This window comes from Chanodichthys erythropterus, chromosome 3 (assembly GCF_024489055.1).
Source record: "Chanodichthys erythropterus isolate Z2021 chromosome 3, ASM2448905v1, whole genome shotgun sequence".
NCBI classification, from domain to species: domain Eukaryota; kingdom Metazoa; phylum Chordata; class Actinopteri; order Cypriniformes; family Xenocyprididae; genus Chanodichthys; species Chanodichthys erythropterus.
Genome location: NC_090223.1, coordinates 72039555 through 72061725, shown reverse-complemented (window position 1 = coordinate 72061725; position 22171 = coordinate 72039555). Strand labels below are relative to the sequence as shown.

Genomic DNA, 22171 nt, shown 5'->3' with positions numbered 1-22171 from the left:
TGGCCCTCTGAAAAGTATAATCATGCATATGTACGATTTCAAAAATATTTGAAATGCCCAGTGCCTTAATATAGACACCACACAGTTTTGTTCTAATACATAAAAATAAAATAAACTCCGTTTAAAAAAACAAGTACTGAGTACATATGCATGATTATACTTTTCAGAGAGCCAACATTTCTGGATTTAAAATCCCCTTTTTTTTTTTTTATCAATTTTGATGTAATATTCAAATTTTCTGAGATTTTGAATTTGTGGATTTCATAATCCATAATCAAAATTATAACAAATAAAGGCTTGAAATAAATCACTTTGCATATAATGAGTCTATATAATAAATTAGTTTCACCTGTTAAAGGTCCAATATGTAGGAATTTTGTAATAAAATATTACCAAATCACTTGAACAGTGTTATATATTTCCTGCAGTTGTGTACTTACAATATCCCAAAAGTCCCCAAAGATTTTTAATTTCAGAGAAATTTAAAATTTTAAATAATTGTCCATCCCAGAAATGTTTTTCACTTGTCGCCTGTCACTGACGTAATATCCACGTTCTCCCTGGTTTCCGCTGTATAGTAACCAGAGCCCTCTGATAGTAACCAAACTGACGCGGACAACTGTGTAGTTCGCAATGTCTATTTGCACGCTGTTGTTGTTTCGTTCAAACATTATGGACCATGGCAAGCAGACTTTGGATAAAAAAGGAGAACTAAAACGAGAATCAATATCAGCGCGGTGTTTTCGAGATGTCGAGAGCTCCACGTCCGAGACTAACTTCCACTTGACGCTGCTCTTACATGTACTTTATTAGACAGGTAAGAAAATGTACGTAAAACTAATCAATGTTATATAGTTTACATGATGAAATGTTAGAATAGGATCTGTATGTTATTCTAATGAATATAAAAATTGAAATTACTGCTAGTCTCATACAGACAAACTAACACATAGAATAACATTATAACTTACAATACACTAGTTTAGTTTGATCGTGTAACGGTTTGACCAAGTGAAACAGTGCTGCAAGTTTCATTCGTCTAATAAACTGAGCTGTGAGTAGTAATTCAACACTTCCGTGTATTTCGGTAGAATTGTCAATATTCCTTTATATTCGCGGGACTCGTGTCGCGTGTCTTGTAGGAGGTTAGCAACCCCTAGCGGCGAAGAAATTTACATATTGGACCTTTAAGTTGAATTCCTAAAATTAATGGACTTTTCCACTATTCTAATTTGAGAAACACCTGTATAAACATGAAAAATGCAGTTACCTTTTACCACAGAGTAAAGAACGGTATCCTGGAAGGCTTTTTTCTCACTGCGACCCCGCCCCTTCATGTTGAAAGTAGCCATTAGGCTGTTGGTGAAAAGCCTGAGAAAACATGCAGAAAATCATATAGTGAGGTCAACGCCTACATTCTACAAATATTCCTTTGTGCTTGCATTATTCCTAATGAATCGTTTCTTTCTGCATTTATGCTTTTCTATGTGCTAAGAGGAGGGCAAACAGAGCAAACAGAGCAGGCAATGAGTAAAAATATAACTGCATAATACATTCTATATTCTGAGCATGTGACAGTTGTTTAATACCTGCCCATTACTTTATGGACGCAGTCCTTGTTATTCCTTGTTGTTGTTAACCTTTGAGAGCTGGGACACCTGTACATGACACATGAAAAGCCATTCAATACATTATGAATAAACCAATGGTGTTGTAAATATACTGATTGTTGCCAGATTGAGCTTAAAGCTTAAAACTAGTCATGTTGACTCATCCATACAATAACACAGTGGTTCCCAACCACATTCCTGGAGTATCCCCAACACTGCACATTTTGCATGTCTCCTTGATCAAGCACACCTGAATCAAGTCATCAATTCATTAGCAGAGACTCCAAGACCAGAAATGGGTGTGTCAGACAAAGGAGACATGGAAAATGTGCAGTGTTGGGGGTACTCCAGGAATGTGGTTGGGAACCACTGCAATAAAACATCCTATAAAGCTGTGTGCATGTTAACAGATGCTGCGAAAAGCATATTTTTTGCACAATATAGATAATTTAGACTTTTTGGAGACTTGGAGGTCTAGTCTTATTAGTCCAATTTCTGTAGAAATCATACCCTTTGTTCCCAGAGGTTGCGTTCCTTGAGACGTGCCTCTTCTTCAGCAAAATCTTCAAAGGTTTCTAGCCTAGCAACATGGACAGCAGAATTCAGCGGCTCATAGTGCCTTCCGACTCTTTTTATCTCATCAAGAAGTTCAACTAGCTTTCCAAGCACTGACTTCTGGTATTCTGTGGAAGAAAATACATTAATTTATTTATTTTTGTTACTTTATGATTATTAAAGAATCATACAATAATAAATATTGACCATGGACGTACTAGCTTGAGACATGGGGAATAAGCCTCTCTCGGACTGTGATGGCATTTGAACTCCACGCTGAGGTGTGCGAGAACGCCTAGATCCTGAAAAAAAAAAGAGTTGAAGCTCATTAAGATTTAAAGACAGCTGCTCCTGCAATAATGTCAGTAAGTGAGGTAGGAGAATTGACATCTATGAAGAATGCAACTGATCATGGACTCACTGGATGAGGATGCCCGACCTTTTCTGCTCCCGGACTGTGATGGCTTTCGAACTCCACGCTGAGGTGTGCGAGAATGCCTAGATCCTGAAAAATAAAAAAAAACAGCATTGAAGCTCATTGAAATCATTTTTTAAAGACAGCTGCTCCTGCAATAATGTCAGTGAGGTAGGAGAATTGACAACGATGAAGAATGAAATTAATCATGGACTCACTGGATGAGGACGCCCGACTCTTTCTGCTCCCGGACTGTGATGGCTTTCGAACTCCACGCTGAGGTGTGCGTGAAAGCCTAGACCCTTAACAAAAAAAAAAAAGTGTGAAGCACAATGAAATCTTTTTTTTGCTCCTGCAATAATGTCAATGAGTGAGGTAGGAGAATTGACAACTATGAAGAATGCAATTGATCATGGATATGGGAAAAAAAAAAAAAAAATGTACTAGCCAATTTAAAAAAAATTTTTTTACTGACTTACTGGCTGACTCTGGACTAAATGCTTCTAAGGATTCAGACCTTGTGGGTGAACGGTGATGCGTTGGACAAGAACATCCAGAAACTGAAAAAGGAACAGGAATGTTTGAAATACTTTGTTTTGAACCCAGACTTAAAAATACTTTATATTCCATTTGCATTGTGAGCAAGTAGAATAAATAAAAACATGAAATTACTGTCTGAAGACTCTCTGGTTGTCTAATGGTGGTGTTAGCCAGTTCTGGGGGTGCAGGTAACTCGAGCAGCATTGCATTTTGTCCTGTGGTTGTTAAAAGAAATTCCAAAACCAGAAGCAGTACAGCAACTTAAATGACAGAAAAACTCTTATTGCCAACCATTCCCTGAAGTTTGATGACTGAATTATACCACTGGACCAGCCCAGCTATTTTACTCACCCTTTGGCGGAGGAACCGGAAGCAACACTGTATCCTCTAGACAAGAACATGCACAATGAAATTAATCACAGTAAGATAACGATGAATACTAATACAGTTTACACAAACAACTTAAACTGTACTCACCCTTTTTCTTGTCTGGCAAGGACTCATCCTCCTCAGGAGACAAATCTGACCCTGCCAATATTATATTTGTCACTTATGATATGTGATTGTTTACATTATATGCTCATTGTTTAATGCATGTCCTTAAATAGGACCAAATAAATTACCTTGAACATAATCTTCAAATTTCCTTCTTTTCTTCATTCTCTTTTGACTGACTGTGTCCTCCTCTTCGGTTTGAGCTGAGGTGTAATTATATTTTTCACACTCCTGTCGGCTTACTAAAAATCAAGAATGAACACAAACACTACTAACGATAGTAATTAGGGCTGGGGGATATATCGTAAGGAATTGTCACGCGTATTTCATCAGTAAAGCCGGTTCCCTGATTACCGCTAAATCGCCATCACCTGCTTTCAAATGGAGCGCCTTTTAATAGACAGAGCCGTAGTTCACTGACAAGCCACACAATATCGCGTTCATTATCGCAGATATCGACTTCGATAATGAATGCGATTTTGTGTGGCTTGTCAGTGAACTACGGCTCTGTCTATTAAAAGGAGCTCCATTTGAAAGCAGGTGATGGCGATTTAGCGGTAATCAGGGAACCGGCTTTACTGATGAAATGCGCGTGACAATTCCTTACGATATATCCCCCAGCCCCAATAGTAATACGTATTTGAGTATTATAGTATTGTAACTAAAAAAATTTAATTAAAATTAAAAAAAGCCAGAAATAACATTCAAAAAAAAATTTTTTTCACACCTGATGTGACTTTGACTTTAACAAATTCAAAGCTTAACCAGTCCTCTTGTGGTTGTAAAAGGCGCTTATGTGCCACAGACACGTTTTTTAGAGGCCATCGCACCACTTTGGTCTCTGTGTCAATCCAGTTCAATGGCAAAACTCCTTCCATCTGCTTCCCATTCTCCACCCAAACAGCCCGTGCGTATACCATTGCCTAAAACACAATTAGATTATTTAATTTAGAACTACACATTTCCTTTTCTACATGATGCTAACAGTGCACTACTATTTTGAATAATAGTAAATATTACATACGTTACTTGTGTTCATTTCCTGTGCTCCATTCCATGGAGGAGAGGAAAAAGGACATGCCCTTGTTCACAAGGGAGACAAGCAACTTTCCGGTAAAGGTCTTTGGTTTGCAATAACTTTGTCTTTGTTTTCTTTGAACATAGACTATATTCAATAGCCTTGACTCACATGGCTTCTTAAAAAAGTCTCTTGTGTCCTTTTGGCTCAGCACATCACATACCAAAGTTCCATCTTGCCTTTTTTCCTTCACAAATGCAAAATTTTCATTGTGAAGCATAAAGCAGTGGTCTTTATCTTTGGTTGATATATAAAAACATGACCTTGGCTCTTGAGGCTTGTTGATGCCTTTCTTTGCATTTTCAATCTCACTCATCCGCTTTGTTACTTGAGCGATTGGATTGTGGCTATTTTTGACCAATTTTTTTATTACTTGCAGATGATTTTCGAATGGGAAACATGAGATGTCATTTAGTGAACAGTTGAAGCGAGAAGCATCTTCATGCAGATGCAACAGGCAGTGCACATTGTAGACTGCAAATGTTTTTCCATAAAGGTCATCACACCTTTTAACGAAGTATTTTAGAAGCTCCTCAGCATATGCAATATATGAACGTCGTGTGTTCTCATCAGAGCTCAGCAGGATTGACAGAGCCACTGTCAATGTCAAAAAGTGAGTATACACTTCACGTGAAACTACATTTCGAAGAACATTTGGTCCAGTATATAAAACAAACTGTCGAAATTCAGTGGCTTTCCATCTATCCAGTTCCCTCAAACCCCTGGGCTGCCTTGCAAACTCACTTGGCATGGATCCATTCAGCTTGTTTAGTTTTTCTGAGATCTCATCTTTTTGTCTTGCAGATAGCCGGCACACTTTTGGACCCCGAGACAAAAAGACTAGAACACGTTTTACTACTCCTAAACAAATCAAATGCATATAGTCTAACACAAAAGTGCTCACGCAAGGTATGCCTGCATCAATAAGTGGGCTTTTTATAGTCTGGTGATCTTCATACAGTACTTGACTGAACTCCTCGTCTGTTCTTGCTCTAAAGCTCTCATGACTGTTAAAAACCACTCTACCTTCCCACGATCCTTTGGCCAAACACCTTTCACAGCTGGAGTACCCATTGTGGTTTTTTATGCACTTTAAAAATGATCTTGCTGGTGCATCACATATAAAGGCCTTAAGGCTGATAGCATAAAGTTGACCTTCATACTCCATCCCAACAGCTTTGAGATGCTGAAACTCTTCCAAAAGGTCTTTGACAAAATCATCCAAAGGACTTGGCTTTGCTGTTCCACACAAAAGTGCAACAATGAAAGGATCAAAATTGTGAAACTGTGCCACTATGGGCCAAAATTGAACACTGTTTGATTTAAAAAGTGGTACACCATCAATGTTCACACACAACTCAACAAGGTTTTGTGAAAAGGATTGGCACTGTGCAATCTTTAGTTTAATGCCTTGTTCTAAACCATAATAAATGTACTGCCCATTACATCTAGAAAGACATTCAACGGTTTTGGGGGTTGAAAGGAGGGTGCGTGCATCCTTTGGCAGCTGGTGCCCATGTCTACGTAGGATGCCTAGTAGCTCATTCAATGACGTTTGAGTGATTGAATTACTTGTTGACCAAGTCCTTAAATCACAGCCAATATCTGGTGTATCACTGTCAGGGTGTAAACTCAGGATTTCAGGCTCAGAGTCAGAGGATTCTACATGCTCTGTGTATCCATAATCGGATTCGTTATCTTGTACAACTTCTTGAAGTCCATCACCATCACTTCTATCACTTGGTAGCGAATGAATATCAAGGTTGTCATCACTATCCAACTGAGCAATGGCATTAACTTCTGCTTTTCTTTTTCTCCAACTTCTTAAGTATGTCATATCTGCAACAGTAATATAAGTATGTTGACATTGTACATTTTTGAAATTGATTTGATTTTTAAACATTATAAACAAAGTTTTATAGTGTTTGCTAATTATAGGAGGTACATTTATGTGCAGACATCATGATGCTTGCTTCAATTTAAATAGTGTAATCCTGGATTCTCTCAAGGACTGCCAACGTTTTGTAAGGATATCTTTCTTGTAATAATATTAAGTAATATTTGTGGTTCTTGAGATCAGTTTAATTCTCCATTCTCAAATATTTTGATAGAAATTTCACAAATATATTAATTGTATAAATAATTGGTTAGTCAAATATACAAAATTCTTTTAGTGATTTTTTTATAACTAAATTTTAGAAAAATGTATATGTTCAACTCAATCAAGTAAATTATATTCAGAGATTTTCTTAATTTAATAAAGTTAATTATTACTGAGATATTTTCTAAGCCACTGAATATTTTTTTTTAGTGTGTACTGTAGAGAAAATGCAAACGCATATCAAGCTGCTCTGTCACAACCATGGCGACCAGAGTCCCGCACAGGTCCGTTTTTGGAGACCCGCCCCCGCAAAGTTCAGCACCAGATCCAACCCGTCACCCGTGATATCAAAATTTAATCCGCACCCACCCAGAGTCAGACCCGTTAATATTTGGCCCGTTACCTGACCCATACAAAATCCTTCCAATTAAAGTGCTTTATTTTTATTTATTTATCCAGTTAAAATGTTGTTGTTGTTTGTTGGCTCAGTCTGAACATGTTGAACAATGATTATTAAAGGTGCCATCGAACGTTTTTTTACAAGATGTAATATAAGTCTAAGGTGTCCCCTGAATGTGTCTGTGAAGTTTCAGCTCAAAATACCCCATAGATTTTATTAAATAAATTTTTTTAACTGCTTATTTTGGGGCATCATTAACTATGCACCGATTCAGGGGCTACTGGCCCTTTAAATCTTGTGCTAACATTACACACTGTTGGAGAGATTTATAAAGAATGAAGTTGTGTTTATGAATTATTCAGACTGCAAGTGTTTAAAAATGAAAATAGCGACGGCTCTTGTATCCGTGAATACAGTATGAAACGATGGTAACTTTAACCAACAAAAGCCTACATTAACAACATGCTAACGAAACATTTAGAAAGACAATTCACAAATATCACTAAAACTATCATGATACCATGTCATTCATTATTGCTCTATCTTCCATTTTTCGCTGTTGTTATTGCTTGCTTACCTAGTCTGATGATTCAGCTGTGCACAGATCCAGACGTTAAATACTGGCTGCCCTTGTCTAATGCCTTTCATAATGTTGGGAACATGGGCTGGCATATGCAAATATTGGGGCGTACACCCCGACTGTTACGTAACAGTCGGTATTATGTTGAGATTCGCCTGTTCTTCGGAGGTCTTTTAAACAAATGAGATTTATATAAGAAGGAGGAAACAATGGAGTTTGAAACTCACTGTATGTCTTTTCCATGTACTGAACTCTTGTTATTCAACTATGCCATGGTAAATTCAATTTTTAATTCAAGGGCACCTTTAAATCAAACAACAATATGGTTTATGATAAATCAAAGTAGCCTATTTTTTTTTTTTCAAAACGCTATAAATCCTTAAAAAAAATTAAAAAAAAAAAAAAAAAACGCTATAAATCCTTTTGTTTTTTCAAAAAATGTATGGTTTGTCTTTTAAAAAATGTCTTTTGTCTTTTCCTCATTAATGCGAACACGGAAAATAAATGTTACGTGCATTCTCCATTATAGGCATGACTGACACGAATTTCTCATTGCAACATTTTACATATTCATAATCATTACTTTTGCTGCTACGTTTACATGAACGCGTCACTACATCAGCACCGAAAACAAGAAAAAGAGAGAGAATAAGATTTGTTTGACTCATTTTGAGGAATTAAAGTTATATGAACAAACATCTGTTAATAGTTAACCGAATTCTGATTAGTCGAGAGGATTTATCCGTTTAAATCTTTCAGTAGCCTACATTTTAAACAAGGATTTGGCATGACACGTTGATGGAGCAAAAATTATATGACACATTTTTTTTTTAAATGGCGTTTTGGAAAAGAGCTCTTCAAGCACATATTTTTCATCTGCTACTACCCGCCCGCAAGGAGTTCATTATCCGCCCACATCCTCGCCCACATCCTGAATTTTAGGAATGTCACCACCCGTTTTATCCACATTAATAAGGGTAACGTCCCCGACCTGTTGCAGGACTCTGATGGCGACGGATAGCCACCTAAAATGGCGGCGCCTTCGCGGAGTGAAACGCGTGACGTCTCCTCAATCTTGAACACCATCTAGCTAACAATGGGGTTTTGAGCTTGCTACCTTAAAGAAAAAACACAAAACTAAACACTTAGCCGTACAGCTAAATTCTATCAGTTAAGTTAGGCAACCTAGCTGAGGTAATGTTGTAAAGGAAGTTTATAAATAGCATAAACTAAGCTAAAATTAATTAACCTGGATATCTACCTCGATATAACATAACTAAGTTACAAAATAATCACAAACAGTTAAACCTTAATGGCTTATTAATATCCGCATTTGGGTAATTTATTAGCTAACTGTCCATCCGTGTGGTGTGGCTGTGGACACTCGTGGTAGCCGAATGTCTAGCTAGCTACTGCTACAGTAATTCCGTTTACTATAAAAAAAAAAGCCCGGTTTGGTTGAAATAAGGTAAACGTTTATAACGTTACACTTATTTTGCTATCATATCTAATTATTTTGTCATACTTACTTTACACAACTGCTTTCGCTTAGAGTCGTGAAGAGCTTTCTGGAATCTGACGGTTGGCTGGGCTTTTTTCGCGCCTCTTCGCTTCTTCTTCTTTCGGTTTTATGGCGGTTGGCAACTATCTTTAATGGTGCATTACCGCCACCTGGTGGGGTGGGGTAATTATTGCAATGTATGAATCCTCATTGCACCTCAATCGCAGTTTCAATTATTGTTTTTATAACTTTGACGGAATATGTAAAACTATTTACATTTATTTAAGATAATAATGAACATGGTTTGGTAATTTGTTTTCTCCGTTGTTTTAGCATGTATAACAGATTATTTAGCTGTCTTTAGATTATCAGTTGAAAACATGATCAGTTGAAAACACGTAGTCAAACAGTCCAGCCTAAACTACTTAGTTGAAATCACGTCGTAAACCAGTCCAAGGCGGACCGACTTATTTTCAACCATATTTCAACGTTGAAAGACGGTAATTGTTTACTGGGTATATACACAAAAAAAAAACGTATGTACGCATCATCATATAGTATAGACTTGTTGCTTTGTGTGTGTGTGTGTTCATGCATCCTATAATGGGCCTGATGTTGTGGAGTGGGGTAGAGCTTAAATCAGGGTTTCCGCGGGGTCTTAAAAAGTCTAAAATTCTGAACTTTAAATTTAAGGCCTTAAAAAGTCTTAAAAACGGCCAGATTTTCATCAGAGGTCTTAAATTTCATTTAGTCAGGTCTTAAATTTTTTTTACCCATTTCCAGAAACGCTACCCAGCTAACAATTTTTGGTTCCCAGAACGTTCCGGGAACGTTCGTTTCTGGTTCCCAGAACGTTCCCGGAACGTTCCCAGAACAAAGATTCTAACGTTCCCTGTTGGTTCTCCAGGAAAGTTTTCTTTACGTAAATAGAACGTTCCCTTTAGGTTAGGGGAACGTTCCCGGAACGTTCCCGGAAGGTTCCCGCAACGTTCCGGGAACGTTCGGGGAACGTTCCGGGAACGTTGCGGGAACGTTCCGGGAACGTTCTTAGAAGGTTCCCAGAACGTTCTCAGAACGTTCCCCTAACCTATACATCCAGATATTCAAATAACACAGTCTACAAAAAATAGTCTACTTAGTTTATTGCTCAAAAATAAAAGAATCATACTAATATATTATTACAATAAATTTCATTTACAGAAACAATCTATAAATAAGTCATATACATATTTTTTTAAACAACACATATCATACAATTCCATTGAAAACATATTAATAACCATGAACATGAAAATTCTAAAACTTTAAGAGATCATAATAATTTAATAAATGTAAACAGTTCATATATCATATGCTAATTATTATCAAATATATCACGAGAAACTATAGTCATTGCTTATTGTTCAGAAAACATAAGAATTGTTTGAACCATAAATAATATTATTAAAATAATTATTATCGAATATGAGAAACTATAGTCATTGCTTATTGTCCAGAAAACATAATAATTGTTTGAACCATGAATAGTAATATTATTAAAATAATTTTTATCAAATATGAGAAACTATAGTAATTGCTTATTGTTCAGAAAACATAAGAATTGTAAGAACCATGAATAGTAATATTATTAAAAGAAATATAATTTGTTTTTACAGAAACAATCTTTATAATCTATATACATAAACCATGAACATATTTTAAACAACAAATACAAAATTGAACGTAACAATCATGAACATGAAAATTCTAAAACTTTAAGAGATTATAATAATTTAATAAATGTAAACAGGTCATATATCATATGCTAATTATCAAATATATCACGAGAAACTATAGTCGTTGCTTATTGTTCAGAAAACATAAGAATCGTAAGAACCATGAATAGTAATATTATTAAAAGAAATATAATTTGTATTTACAGAAACAATCTCTATAATCTATATACATAAACCATGAACATATTTTAAACAACAAATACAAAATTGAACGTAATAATCATGAACATGAATATAATAAAACTTAGAGTTATAATAATTTAATAAATGGGCTATATTATCGTATACTAATTATTATCAAATACATCATGAGAAAGCCACATTTTAATTTAAACAACATATTTACACATCATATAATGAAATATGAAAAAAATATTTCACCACACATCTTCAATTCCCCATCATCTGCAAATCAAAAACAAATACACGAAAAGGACATGAGTCAAATTATAAACATTTCACTGTGCTGTTGAGTAATAGTTGTCATTGCAGTTTTGCCGATGTCTTGTGGACTGATTGTTATGCGCTGATATTATGATATGCATTGTAAAAATACATACTGATATATGATACTACATAGGCTATTTTATTTCCCCTCACACTACAACAAATCTTTAAAACTTAATATTATTATTTAGAACAGAACAAGAATGAAAAATCTAATATATAAACGTCAAGCCAAAATGAATTCATTTAAAACTTGAAACAGAAACCGGCGTTAACCTACCTCTCTCATTTGGCACAAATCCAAATGTTATATCACGATGTATTTGGATGCTAAACTATTATTTAAACTCTGTGATTGTACACAGACTATTTAAAATGAGGAGTGTAACTTTTTATATAGTTGACTGTATTTTATTTTGACAATGAACAGGCTGCAATGTCAAGTTACTAAAAATTCTTATGTTGTGCGTGCCCGTGAGGCGCCGGCGCTATCACTTGAATTTTCTTATAAAAGCGGAAAAAACTTAAAATACTTAGAAGTTTATGGTCATAAGAGTAACATCATTCATTCGAATCTGTGAAGGGTTAGGCTTATTATTTTTGTACACTCACAATAAAAACAAAACATTGCTTGTAAAATAAAGAAAACAAAAGTAATTTTCGGCCGTCTCCTTTTCCTTTGAGCTTCTCAAAAATGAACCGAAACTCAGCATATAGTCTATTACTTGTCGCAGTAGGCATAGGCTGTTTATTCCTTTTATATGATTTTACCCTATTTTTTTCTCCGAGAAGCGCTGCCGGTGCGTGATGATGATGATGAATATGAATCCTCGTGTTCTGTTGTTTATTCTGCTATTTGTGCCTGTATTGTAGGCTAAAACTAAACCCCTGGATTTTTTGTCTTCATTCTAATTTTGTTTAATTATAATTTAGCATAATCTTGTCGGTTAATGAAAGGTGAAATTTTCGTTTAGTTTAGGTTTTTCAACTATTATTTATATTTTATTATATTTCAGGTTTATTTCGATTAGCATAAATGTTTTTAATAGTTTTAGTTTTTGTTAGTTAACTATAATTGTTACAAATGTAGCGCAAAAGCGCAATAGGCTAGTGGCCATAGATGTGCTGGATGTGATGGCGCATGAGAAATATACACATGACAAAGCAAGGAAGACTGTTCCAGAAGTCGCGATACAGTGTTTGGGTTAATTATTAATAACTGTGTGGATCCATTTGAGAAAAACGAGTCTCTAATTTTTCATTACTTGTTTAAGATTTATTATATATGCGAATATTTAGAAATAGCCTAGTTTTTAGGTCATAAATCGATAGAATTGATGAGTCATGCCATGATATAAACTGAATGTCAGAGTCATACTGAGTAATAAAAAAGAGCCTATTAATGACAAAACAATGGTGTAGGCTACCACCAACTCTTACTGACATAGCATTGATAATTGATAATCTCAAAACAAAATTAGCATTATTGCTTACCATTTTAAATGCCTGTGTGGGGCAAATTTTAGCACCATTGAAATAAGGTCTTCCACGTCAGCTGCCTTTAAAGACCTAAAAAGCTTTTGCGTTGCTCCTAGAAGAAAGAATAACATAGAAGGTTGATTTATGCGAAAATTGGTGTTAGATTTGAGATATGGTACCATAACAATATTTATTTTATTTCAAAGTGCAAAATACAAAACAATGATTGATAGTAGTTGTGGAAAAAAAACTTGCCTATAATTATATCACAGATAATTAAGTCTTTGAAGGCTAGTTTCCCTTTTTTCCCTTTTAAACTGTAGGCACTCAAGACGTTGTTTGATGCAACCTTGCGCAACATTTTGCGCACGGCTGCCCCTGAATTTGTTCCTCCAAGCGATCGAAGGTAGTTCATCTGTTAGAAAACAAACAAAAAATCATAATTAAACAACACTGTTATTTAGAATTTTGCCATTATGATAGCAGCTGAAAGAGTGTTTTGTTTGTTTGAATGAATGGAAACTGTTGAATCCATGGCCGATGTGTTGAAAGTTTTTTTAATGAGGAAGGGAAAGAGAGACAGAAGCGCGTTCATCTCCATTGTTAAGATTTACTGTACTTTGCAACAACACCTGTTCAAATATATTTTATTTTGAAATGTCTTTATCGTAATTATAGTTTTTAATTAATTGCTTTTAAACTTAACAAATAACTTCTGTTTAGGGTTTGTAACTAAACAAATCAATACATTTCATTTTAAGGCTTTCGCGCAACTTGTTTCCGTCACAACAAGGCAGACATGCACAGGTTTACTAAGAGCAAAAATGTAAAATCAATAAGATAACTGAGGAATTAGTCATCAGATGCCATGTCCGTTATTTGCAGCAAAAATCTGCAAAAATACAGCAAAAATCTGTATCTCAAACAGATTAATTTAAATAAGTTATTTCACCACCTGCGTGACATCATTAACCAACGTTTGCATCCGTAGGCTACTATGCTAGTTAAGCTGGAGATCAGGGCTGGGTTTCCCGAAGCCTTCTTAACTCTACGTCGTTCTTAAATTATACCTTAAGCTGTACCTTAACGTTAATACGTGTTTCCCGAAACGTTCTTAGTTAAGTATACCTTCTGTAAGTCATACTTTCGTAAGGTTGGTCTGGATCACTCTTAGCTATATCTTATCACTGTTTATAGTCAATACGAATATAATTCTGAAGCTGTAATACACCCAGTGTTCGATTAGGATTATGGCAAAGAATAAAATGCAAAAAAATTCAATGCTAAATTCAAATGTGCTTTAGCGCTGATCCAGAGACAGACGCGCGCTCTGCGCTTGTCATGTAACTTTATCACAACTATTCGGTGTTTTTAACCTGATCGCGCTTTATTTTAGGTTTCAGACATTTAAATACACATTTGAATTAAGTAGGCTACTGCATAAAAAAAGACATTTATAGTTTGTTAAATTCAAATTACACTGATGTCTACGGAAGCTGCAACAATAACCCTTTTTTCATATTTGATATGTTTTATTCATATCAGATAAACATTGTTTATGAAACAATAAAGTTTACTCCATTCTTCTCCCAGTTCACCGGCCACATACTTTTATGTATTTCGGGGAAGATTTCGTATAGGCTATCCGACAGCTCTAACTGCCGTGCAAACTCATCGCGTGACAAAACACATTCACTTCCACATATTTTACAATCGTAAATTTTTAGTGATTTCCTCATCTCCTGCAAAAATTCAATGCCTCATGTAGTAGGTCTAGAAGTTTTGGACGATTGTGAAGAAAACCAAAAATTGCTTCAATTTCTTCAACAGTTGGATGAAAGGGTTCAACACAACAAAGAAGGACATGTGGAAATGCCCTTACCTTTCAGAGAGCTTCCTCAATTACTAAACAATAAGCGGCATGCTACAGTTCATTTGAAGCATTTGAAAAGAAAACTGGAGAAAAGTCCTAAGTACAGAGAGGACTATTTGAGATTTATGAACAGTGTCTTTAAAGTTGGTGATGCCAAAGATGCAGATGCCACACCAAAAGAAGGCAATACTTGGTACATTCCGCACCATGGGAATAATTCTTAAGAAGCAGACATTATAATTGAAGCAAACAAAGGCATCAGTTGAAGCGTGTTTTTTCTAATCACAGAGAAAAAAATCAGGAGCCGTTATATATATGAATTTAGCAGTGAATATTTGCAGTTTATTTTTTGCCATAATTCTAATCTAACACTGGGTGTATTACAGCTTCAGAATTATATTTGTATTGACTGTCAACAGTGATAAGGTACAGCTAAGAGTGGTCCTAACCAACCTTACGAAAGATAGTTGTACATTTAAGTGACTTATGTATTACCAGCTTGGTCCTTTTGTCCTTATTTCCCAGTTCTGTGTTTAGCGTATTCAGCTCATCCACAGTCTGGCATGGTCCATTTTCCAGGATGTCCCCCCCTTCCTCAGTCACTGTCACCGTCCCAGCAACAGCAGCCAGTATGCTTCTTTGCATCGCTAAGATGTCTTGCTGGGTTTCTGCAATGTCTTGCAGTTTTTGCAAGACTTTTGTGCGATAGTCTGTGAAGCAATATTGCAGATTGGTACTTGAAAATACAGTATAGTGTGAAAAATCAAAAACGTGACTTACTCTTTGTTGCTGCTTCTGAAGAACACTGGGGCTCTTCTAAGAGGAGCTGTGAGGCAGCTGTGGCATTACATTAGAATTTACTTTTCAAAGTTTAGAAGTAAATCACTCTATCTAGAATGGTTAATACAATAATATAATAATATAATGAAATTTTGTAAAATACCTTGAAGGGGTTGTGCCATACACGATAGCCGGGATGCTGGCGGTGATGCTTCTGCTGCAAAAATAAAATCCAAACAGACTTAGCATTCATAAGTTGAAGGGATAAGTATACATAAAAAAAGAGAGACAAGTCAAAATGTATCTGTTGCCAGTGAGAAGGCAGAGAGAGAAATATTTTTTTTAATTATGTCTTTATACTTAAAAATATATTTGTATATTCTACAAACCATTGTCCAGAGGCTGAAAATTGGAGAATGGCTTATCTGTGAATATAAAATAAAAAGGAAAAGGCATCTAATAGGTTGGTTAAAAGTTATGTGTTAATCATGTTACATGTTTAACAACTTACATTTGGGTGGAAGAGGTTTTGAAAGGGTTTTATTCTCAGTTGGGAAAACTCTGCTATCATCTAAAATTAAAAACAGAGTTCACAAATAGAACTGAAATTAATAAAACAATTATGACACATCGTGCACTCCATAATGTTTGAGATAAATATATATATTTTTTCTTAACCCTTGTGCGATCTTTGTTTGGGGTACATTCAGGGTCTCTCTTTAAATCACTTTATAAAAGACCCACATTTCTAACTTTCATTCAAGTGGATAACATGGATAATTTGACATGGTTTAGTGTAAGATTTTTGCCCATCTTTTGGAAAATGCAGTTTTAAAAGTAAAAAAATCTTTCACCAGTAAATGGCTGCAGAGCTCCACCTTTTGATTTGTGCTATTTGACTAACTGAAATATATCTTTTCACAAGTTTTTTTTCAGTTGGATTCATATCTAAATATTATGAAATCACAATTATAAGAATAAAAATTACTTTTTGTCAAAGTTTATCTTTTTTTTTTTTTGCTGAATTTTTTTTTAATAATCTTACATTACGATTAGACCCTGCTTAGAACATGGACAAAATTCATCCTCAAAAACATTATTGAATACTTACCATCTGAGGAGGAATCTGTTTCAGACAGATATCTTGTTGGCTTTTTGTGTGCCCTCTTTTTTTTCGTTGTGGAGCTTTCCTCTGTTTCAATATTTGAGGTCTCCACAACACGCCGGCATTTCTGGACACCTTTGGTGTATGAGTCTGGAAAATATGTTGTTGGTGTAAAGTATAGTTTTTTTCTTTTTTTTAAAGCAATTTTCTTGATAATTAGATATGATTTTAACAATCCTCACTGTACTGAAGATACTGTAGATTAATTTAAATAATGCAAAAACTATTAAATTACCTGTTCTTAGCCAGATTTTTTTTATTAGACACCGCCTCCACTTTCCTTTGTCTGGCATTGTGCAGTTTTTTACAAGCTGCCTTATGTTTCCAAATGTCCAGTAACAGAACGTTCCCTGAAAGAAAAAAAGGGGTTGCTTTACCATTCTTGAACAGACATTTATACTGTAAATGATTGCGAAAGCTTATTGAAACCAAAAACATACCTCTTTGGTCTCTTCCAACCACGAGGTTGGGACTAGTTCCACTGCACTGTCCTCTGTAAATTCCACCACTGCATATTTTTTTGTGTCCATCTGTTGAGATTAAATTAAACACACACACACACACACACACACACATTATATATATATATATATAAATAAATGTAAAGATAAAGATATTGCATTACAGTTATTCAACAACTTATTATTGCGTATTTGCGTATTATAACATTATAAATTTAATGACCTTCACTGTTTCTTGTCCTTGATTTCTCTGAATGTCCTGTAACTGGAGATCTCAACATTGGCAGTCTAGTGCAGTGTGTGTGTGTCTGTGTGTGTTCTTTTCACCACAACGTTGTAAATTCCTGACTTTACTATCTTAGTGGGGCCAGCAGTATAAACCAGAATGTGTGTGTGTGTGTGTGTGTGTGTGTGTGTGTGTGAGAGAGAGAGAGAGAGAGAGTGAGTGAGTGAGTGAGTGAGAGAGAGAGAGAGAGAGAGAGAGAGAGAGAGAGAGAGAGAGAGAGATTGTGTGATCAGTGCTCATGCAGGATTGCTAAGAAAATCATCTCTTGTCTCTTTTCTACCATTATGGCATTTCTTGTCAGCTGCCATTCTGGAATGAGCTTCATAACTGAATGTCTTGATTGCACTTTGAAACAGCCAAGTATTCTTGAGTCACACGGATCTCTGAAAAGTGGTTCAGTTTTTTCAAAAAGTTTGCACAACAGCATCTGGGAACCTGAATCATCCAATTCTTCTCTCTCTTCGATGGCCTCGCAACAATGTCCTTCAGCAAGAATGAAGGCATTGTTAGGCCTTTTGATTTTGGACTTGGAAGTATCCACAGACAGTGGGGAATTTGACGTTTCCCCCAGCCGTTTGACCACTTGAGTAAGTGGCTGCTTTCCTGATCTTACGAGACGTTTCAGTTTCCCAAGATAGTTCTCAAATGGGAATGCGCTGCACGCATCAAGACTGCCAAAAGCCATTGCCTGTTCCGGTAGATGTACCATTGAATGTATATTGTACACCATGAAGTGACTTCCATAGAGTTCTTTTGTTTCTCCAACAAAGTATGTCATCAGCTCTTTACAGTAGCTGTTGTGGTCCACTGCCAGAGTAGGGCAGAGCAGAAGACCCAAGGCAACACTGAACGCCATGAAATGTTCATACAACTGGTCTGCCAGAATTCCCTTCAGCACGATCTTGCCAGTGTATACAGCAAACTGACGCAGTTCTGTTGCCTTCCACCTGTCGATGTCTTCTAGGTTCCTTGGTTTTCGGGCAAAACAGCTTGGAATGACCTCCCTAAGTGACAGCAGCCTTTGAGTCACTTCATTTATTTGACCAGCAGACATTCTCACCTTTCTGTCTCCTCTAACCCACTCTGTGATGAGCTTTTTCATTACACCCAGGCAGGCTTGGTGCATGTAGTCGATTGGAAATTGCTCTACCATGTCCAGTGGGAGGTTCAAAAATGGAGACATTGGAATGTCTTCATTCTCCTGACGTCTTGTCATTTCAGCACGGTATGTGGCATTGGTGCGTAGAGTGAGGTTGTCCACCTCTGGGTAAGTCACTCGACCAGAAACCCATGTGCCCTTCTGTGTGCATTTGTCGCACCCATAATACCCAGAATACTGCTTGATCTTTTTTACCATGGCTCTTGCGGGTGCGTCACACACAACACATCTGATTTTTATATCTTTTCCATCCAAACCATTTTCAAGCAGTTCCTGAATGTCCTTTATGGCTTCTTCTGTAAAATCCAGGTTTGCTGGTTTGGTGGGTCCAAGTGTCAGTGTTACAGGGAAGACACTGATGGGTGTCAGGTGAACGGCACAGAGGATGGGCCAAAGATGTGCCTGCTGCTTTTAAAAATGGGCAGGCCATCTATATTAAATGATAGTTCCAAAGTGCTAACTCCTTCTGTTACCTCCCTTGGATAGCGCTGCAGCTGCATGTGAAGGGTCTCTCTTAAATTAAAATGGACACACTCCATTCCAGACTTTATCACTGATTTAACAAGTCTTGGAGTTTTCAGCAATGTCCTTGCTGTTGATGGAAGCTCTGGGTGTCCATTTGTTTTAAGTCCCCTCAGGAGATCATCTAAGGCATTATGTGTGATTAAGTGTTTTGTTGCCCATTCTTGTAAAAATGTTGTGAGGGAAGTTGAGGCTATTTCTTTTTCACTCTCAGTTCCTGAGATGAAATTTCCTTCACTGAGCCCATCATCCACACTGCCAGGTCCAGAACTGCAGCTTTCCCCACTGACCCCAATTTGCACACTTTCAATAACACTTGACAAGTTTTCATCAATGGAATTGATGTGTTGAGGTGCTATTGGAAGAGGTGTTATTGAATGAGGTGTTATCGGATGATCAGATGTTTCTGACGATTCCTCTCCTATAAACCTTTCAGCCAATGATCTTCGTGCATATTTCCACTGCCTTGTGTAGCGCTGCCTCTTGGATTTTGAATCCATTCTAAATTAAAAATATTAGACTTGATAAAAATGTGGTAATGGCATATTTTGCAGTATTTCACTGTACCTACACTACATGGCCAAAAGAATGTGAACACTTAAACATCACACTCACTGGCAATCTTCAATCTTCTTATTGAGATTAACAGAAGTTTAGATGTTGATGTTTGGTTGAAAATGTTTCATTTGTGTGTTTGGTTTAGTTGGGCTATCGACCCTTGAATTTTCTCATTTTAGTTCTCTTTCAGTATTGTAGGTGTTTTCAGAAAACTTTTCTGCATTGATAAAGGAAGACATTAAAGATGTCTTTAACATCTAACTTTAAGTCTCAACATGGGCCAGAAAATATTGATGTTATGCTGCATGTTGCTTTATTTAAAAGCAATAACTGTGAAATCAGTAACACAGTGATGTTTATATTATCGCATGCATAATGGTTAACTGCAAGAGATTTGCATTTTACAGTGAAATTGTTTGATCCCAATTGAGGAAATGCCTGTAAAACTTTCCCTTTCAAAATTCTTTCCATACTTTTTTAAACCTCTCTGTAGATTTTTCAGACCATATTTAAACATAAATAGTAAATAAAGCAATTTTCAACATAATATTTGGTATATAGCACAATCATATTTTCTGTTTTTGTTGTTGTTGTTTTCTTGAAGTGATGTGTCCTGCATATGCACCTCTGATACTGTCTTTAATGTTGCACTATCACAGCAAAGTCTGATTTAGATGATTGTTTGCTCCTCGTTTGCTGTTTGAGTGGCACATGTACATTTGTTAAGAGAAGTTTAAAAGAGTCATGATTAAGTTAAAGATAAACATTTTTGTGTGTGTAATAAAAATATGCACCTTGAACTCATTGTCATGTTTGAAAATCATTAAACGATTACAAAATTTTTGCCTTGAAATCACTGAAAAATTAATTTTTTTTAGAAATTTTAGAAAACTGTATTGGGGCAACACAAATATTTCTATATACTTCTTACCTTTCCCTGAACTGTGGAGACCAGAGCAGCTGAGCACACAGTGCTTGCTGAAGCTTTGGCACTGATGGGTCAAGAGACAGGGGAGGGGGTAGAAGAGATTAGTGTTCTTGCTAACAGAAAGTGTCCATAATAACAGTTAAGTTGTGACCTGCCATTAAATAGAACAAGAAGAATTCAGCCCATCTTATTTGGGTAATTTGGATATAGTACTGTCCTGAATATACAGTTCTAAGTCAAAAAATAGCTGAATATATAAAATTAACCCGTTCAAAAATGTGCATACCCTTGATTCTTAATATTGTGTGTGGTTACCTTGTGATGGTTGTTCATGAGTCTCTAGTTTGTCCTGAACAGTTAAACTGACCACCGTTCTTCAGAAAAAATCCTTCAGGTCCTGCAAATTCTTCAGTTTACCAGCACCTTTTGCATATTTGAACCCTCTCCAGCAGTGACTGAATGATTTTGAGATCCATCTTTTCACACTGAGGACAACTGAGGGCCAGGGGTGAAAACGTTTGAACAAGAAGATGATGTGCAGGATCTGGAGAATTTTTCTGAAGAACGCTGGTCAGTTTTACTGTTCAGGACAAACAAGGGACTCATGAACAACCATCACAAAACATAAAAACAGTCGTGGATCATTCAGGTAACCACACACAGTTTTAAGAATCAACGGTAGGCTATGTAAACTTTTAAATGGGGTCATTTTTATAAATTCTGCTCTTTTTTTCTCTTGTGCACTTTATGTAAACAACCATTATGTGAAATACTTTATTCAGAACAGATAACATGCAATTTTCATGATCCTTTTTTGTTAAAATGATTAACATTTTTTGCTGATTCTGCAAGGGGTAAACTTTTCAGTTGAGATTTCAAAAAACAAACAAACAAAAAAAAAAAATGGATTTGAGTTGGGGGTAAAACAACAAAATATTTTATTGAACAGCCATGTCTAGATAGGTAAAACAACATTAAAACATATGAAGTTACCTGAAAGTCTAAGATGACTTGTGTAGCTGCTGTTGACACAAGGAAAGGGGAGAGAAAGTAGAAATGTCTGAATATGATTTAAAATGCATTCAGTTTCATCAGTGGTTTTTGACTAAGGTTATGATGAACATGACAAATCATAGATGCAGGATGCATTTTAAAGAAGAAAAAAAATCTTCAGTTATTTAAAGAAACCCAAATATGTCTGATTGTTAGTCATACATATACTTACAAAGCCAAAAACGTTCTGTGCTGGGCTCTTAAAAGAGCCTTTGGGTGTATTTAACTGCTGTTAACACACAATGAAAGAGGAGAGAACATGAGTATACAAATTAAAATGCTTTCAGTTGCATCAGCGATTTCTGACTTCTCAGGATGTGTAGAATTATAACTTACAATAATCAGACGACAATTGACACTGAAAAAGAGAGAGAAGAGAATAATTATTTATAGTATAAATTACAAAAGTT

The 22171-nt window shown here is 35.9% G+C and overlaps 2 protein-coding genes across 2 annotated transcripts in view; one reads left to right on the top strand and one right to left on the bottom strand.

Annotated features, from left to right (window-relative positions):
• The window catches only part of LOC137006594 (zinc finger protein 271-like), a 185028-nt gene that overhangs the window by 147975 nt on the left and 14882 nt on the right, over window positions 1-22171 (top strand). The gene's annotated exons all lie outside the window — the stretch shown is intronic.
• LOC137007013 (uncharacterized) lies at window positions 10413-20758 on the bottom strand. Its single transcript, XM_067368262.1, has 12 exons — window positions 20712-20758; window positions 17235-17324; window positions 17030-17144; window positions 16741-16884; window positions 16141-16200; window positions 16019-16054; window positions 15793-15846; window positions 15630-15686; window positions 15345-15559; window positions 13232-13391; window positions 12992-13088; window positions 10413-11455 (listed from the first exon to the last, which is right to left on the bottom strand). Coding segments are annotated over exons 2-12 (1029 nt in total). The 5' UTR covers window positions 20712-20758; the 3' UTR covers window positions 10413-11454.

Bases quoted from the DNA above. Each gene is read 5' to 3' on its own strand.
- LOC137007013 (XM_067368262.1), bottom strand. From the start codon at position 17,324: ATGGACACAAAAAAATATGCAGTGGTGGAATTTACAGAGGACAGTGCA. The intron at 17,145-17,234 runs GTATGTTTTTGG...TTTTTCTTTCAG, and splicing joins GGTTGGAAGAGACCAAAGAG to GGAACGTTCTGTTACTGGAC. The intron at 16,885-17,029 runs GTAATTTAATAG...CATATTTTCCAG, and splicing joins AAAAATCTGGCTAAGAACAG to ACTCATACACCAAAGGTGTC.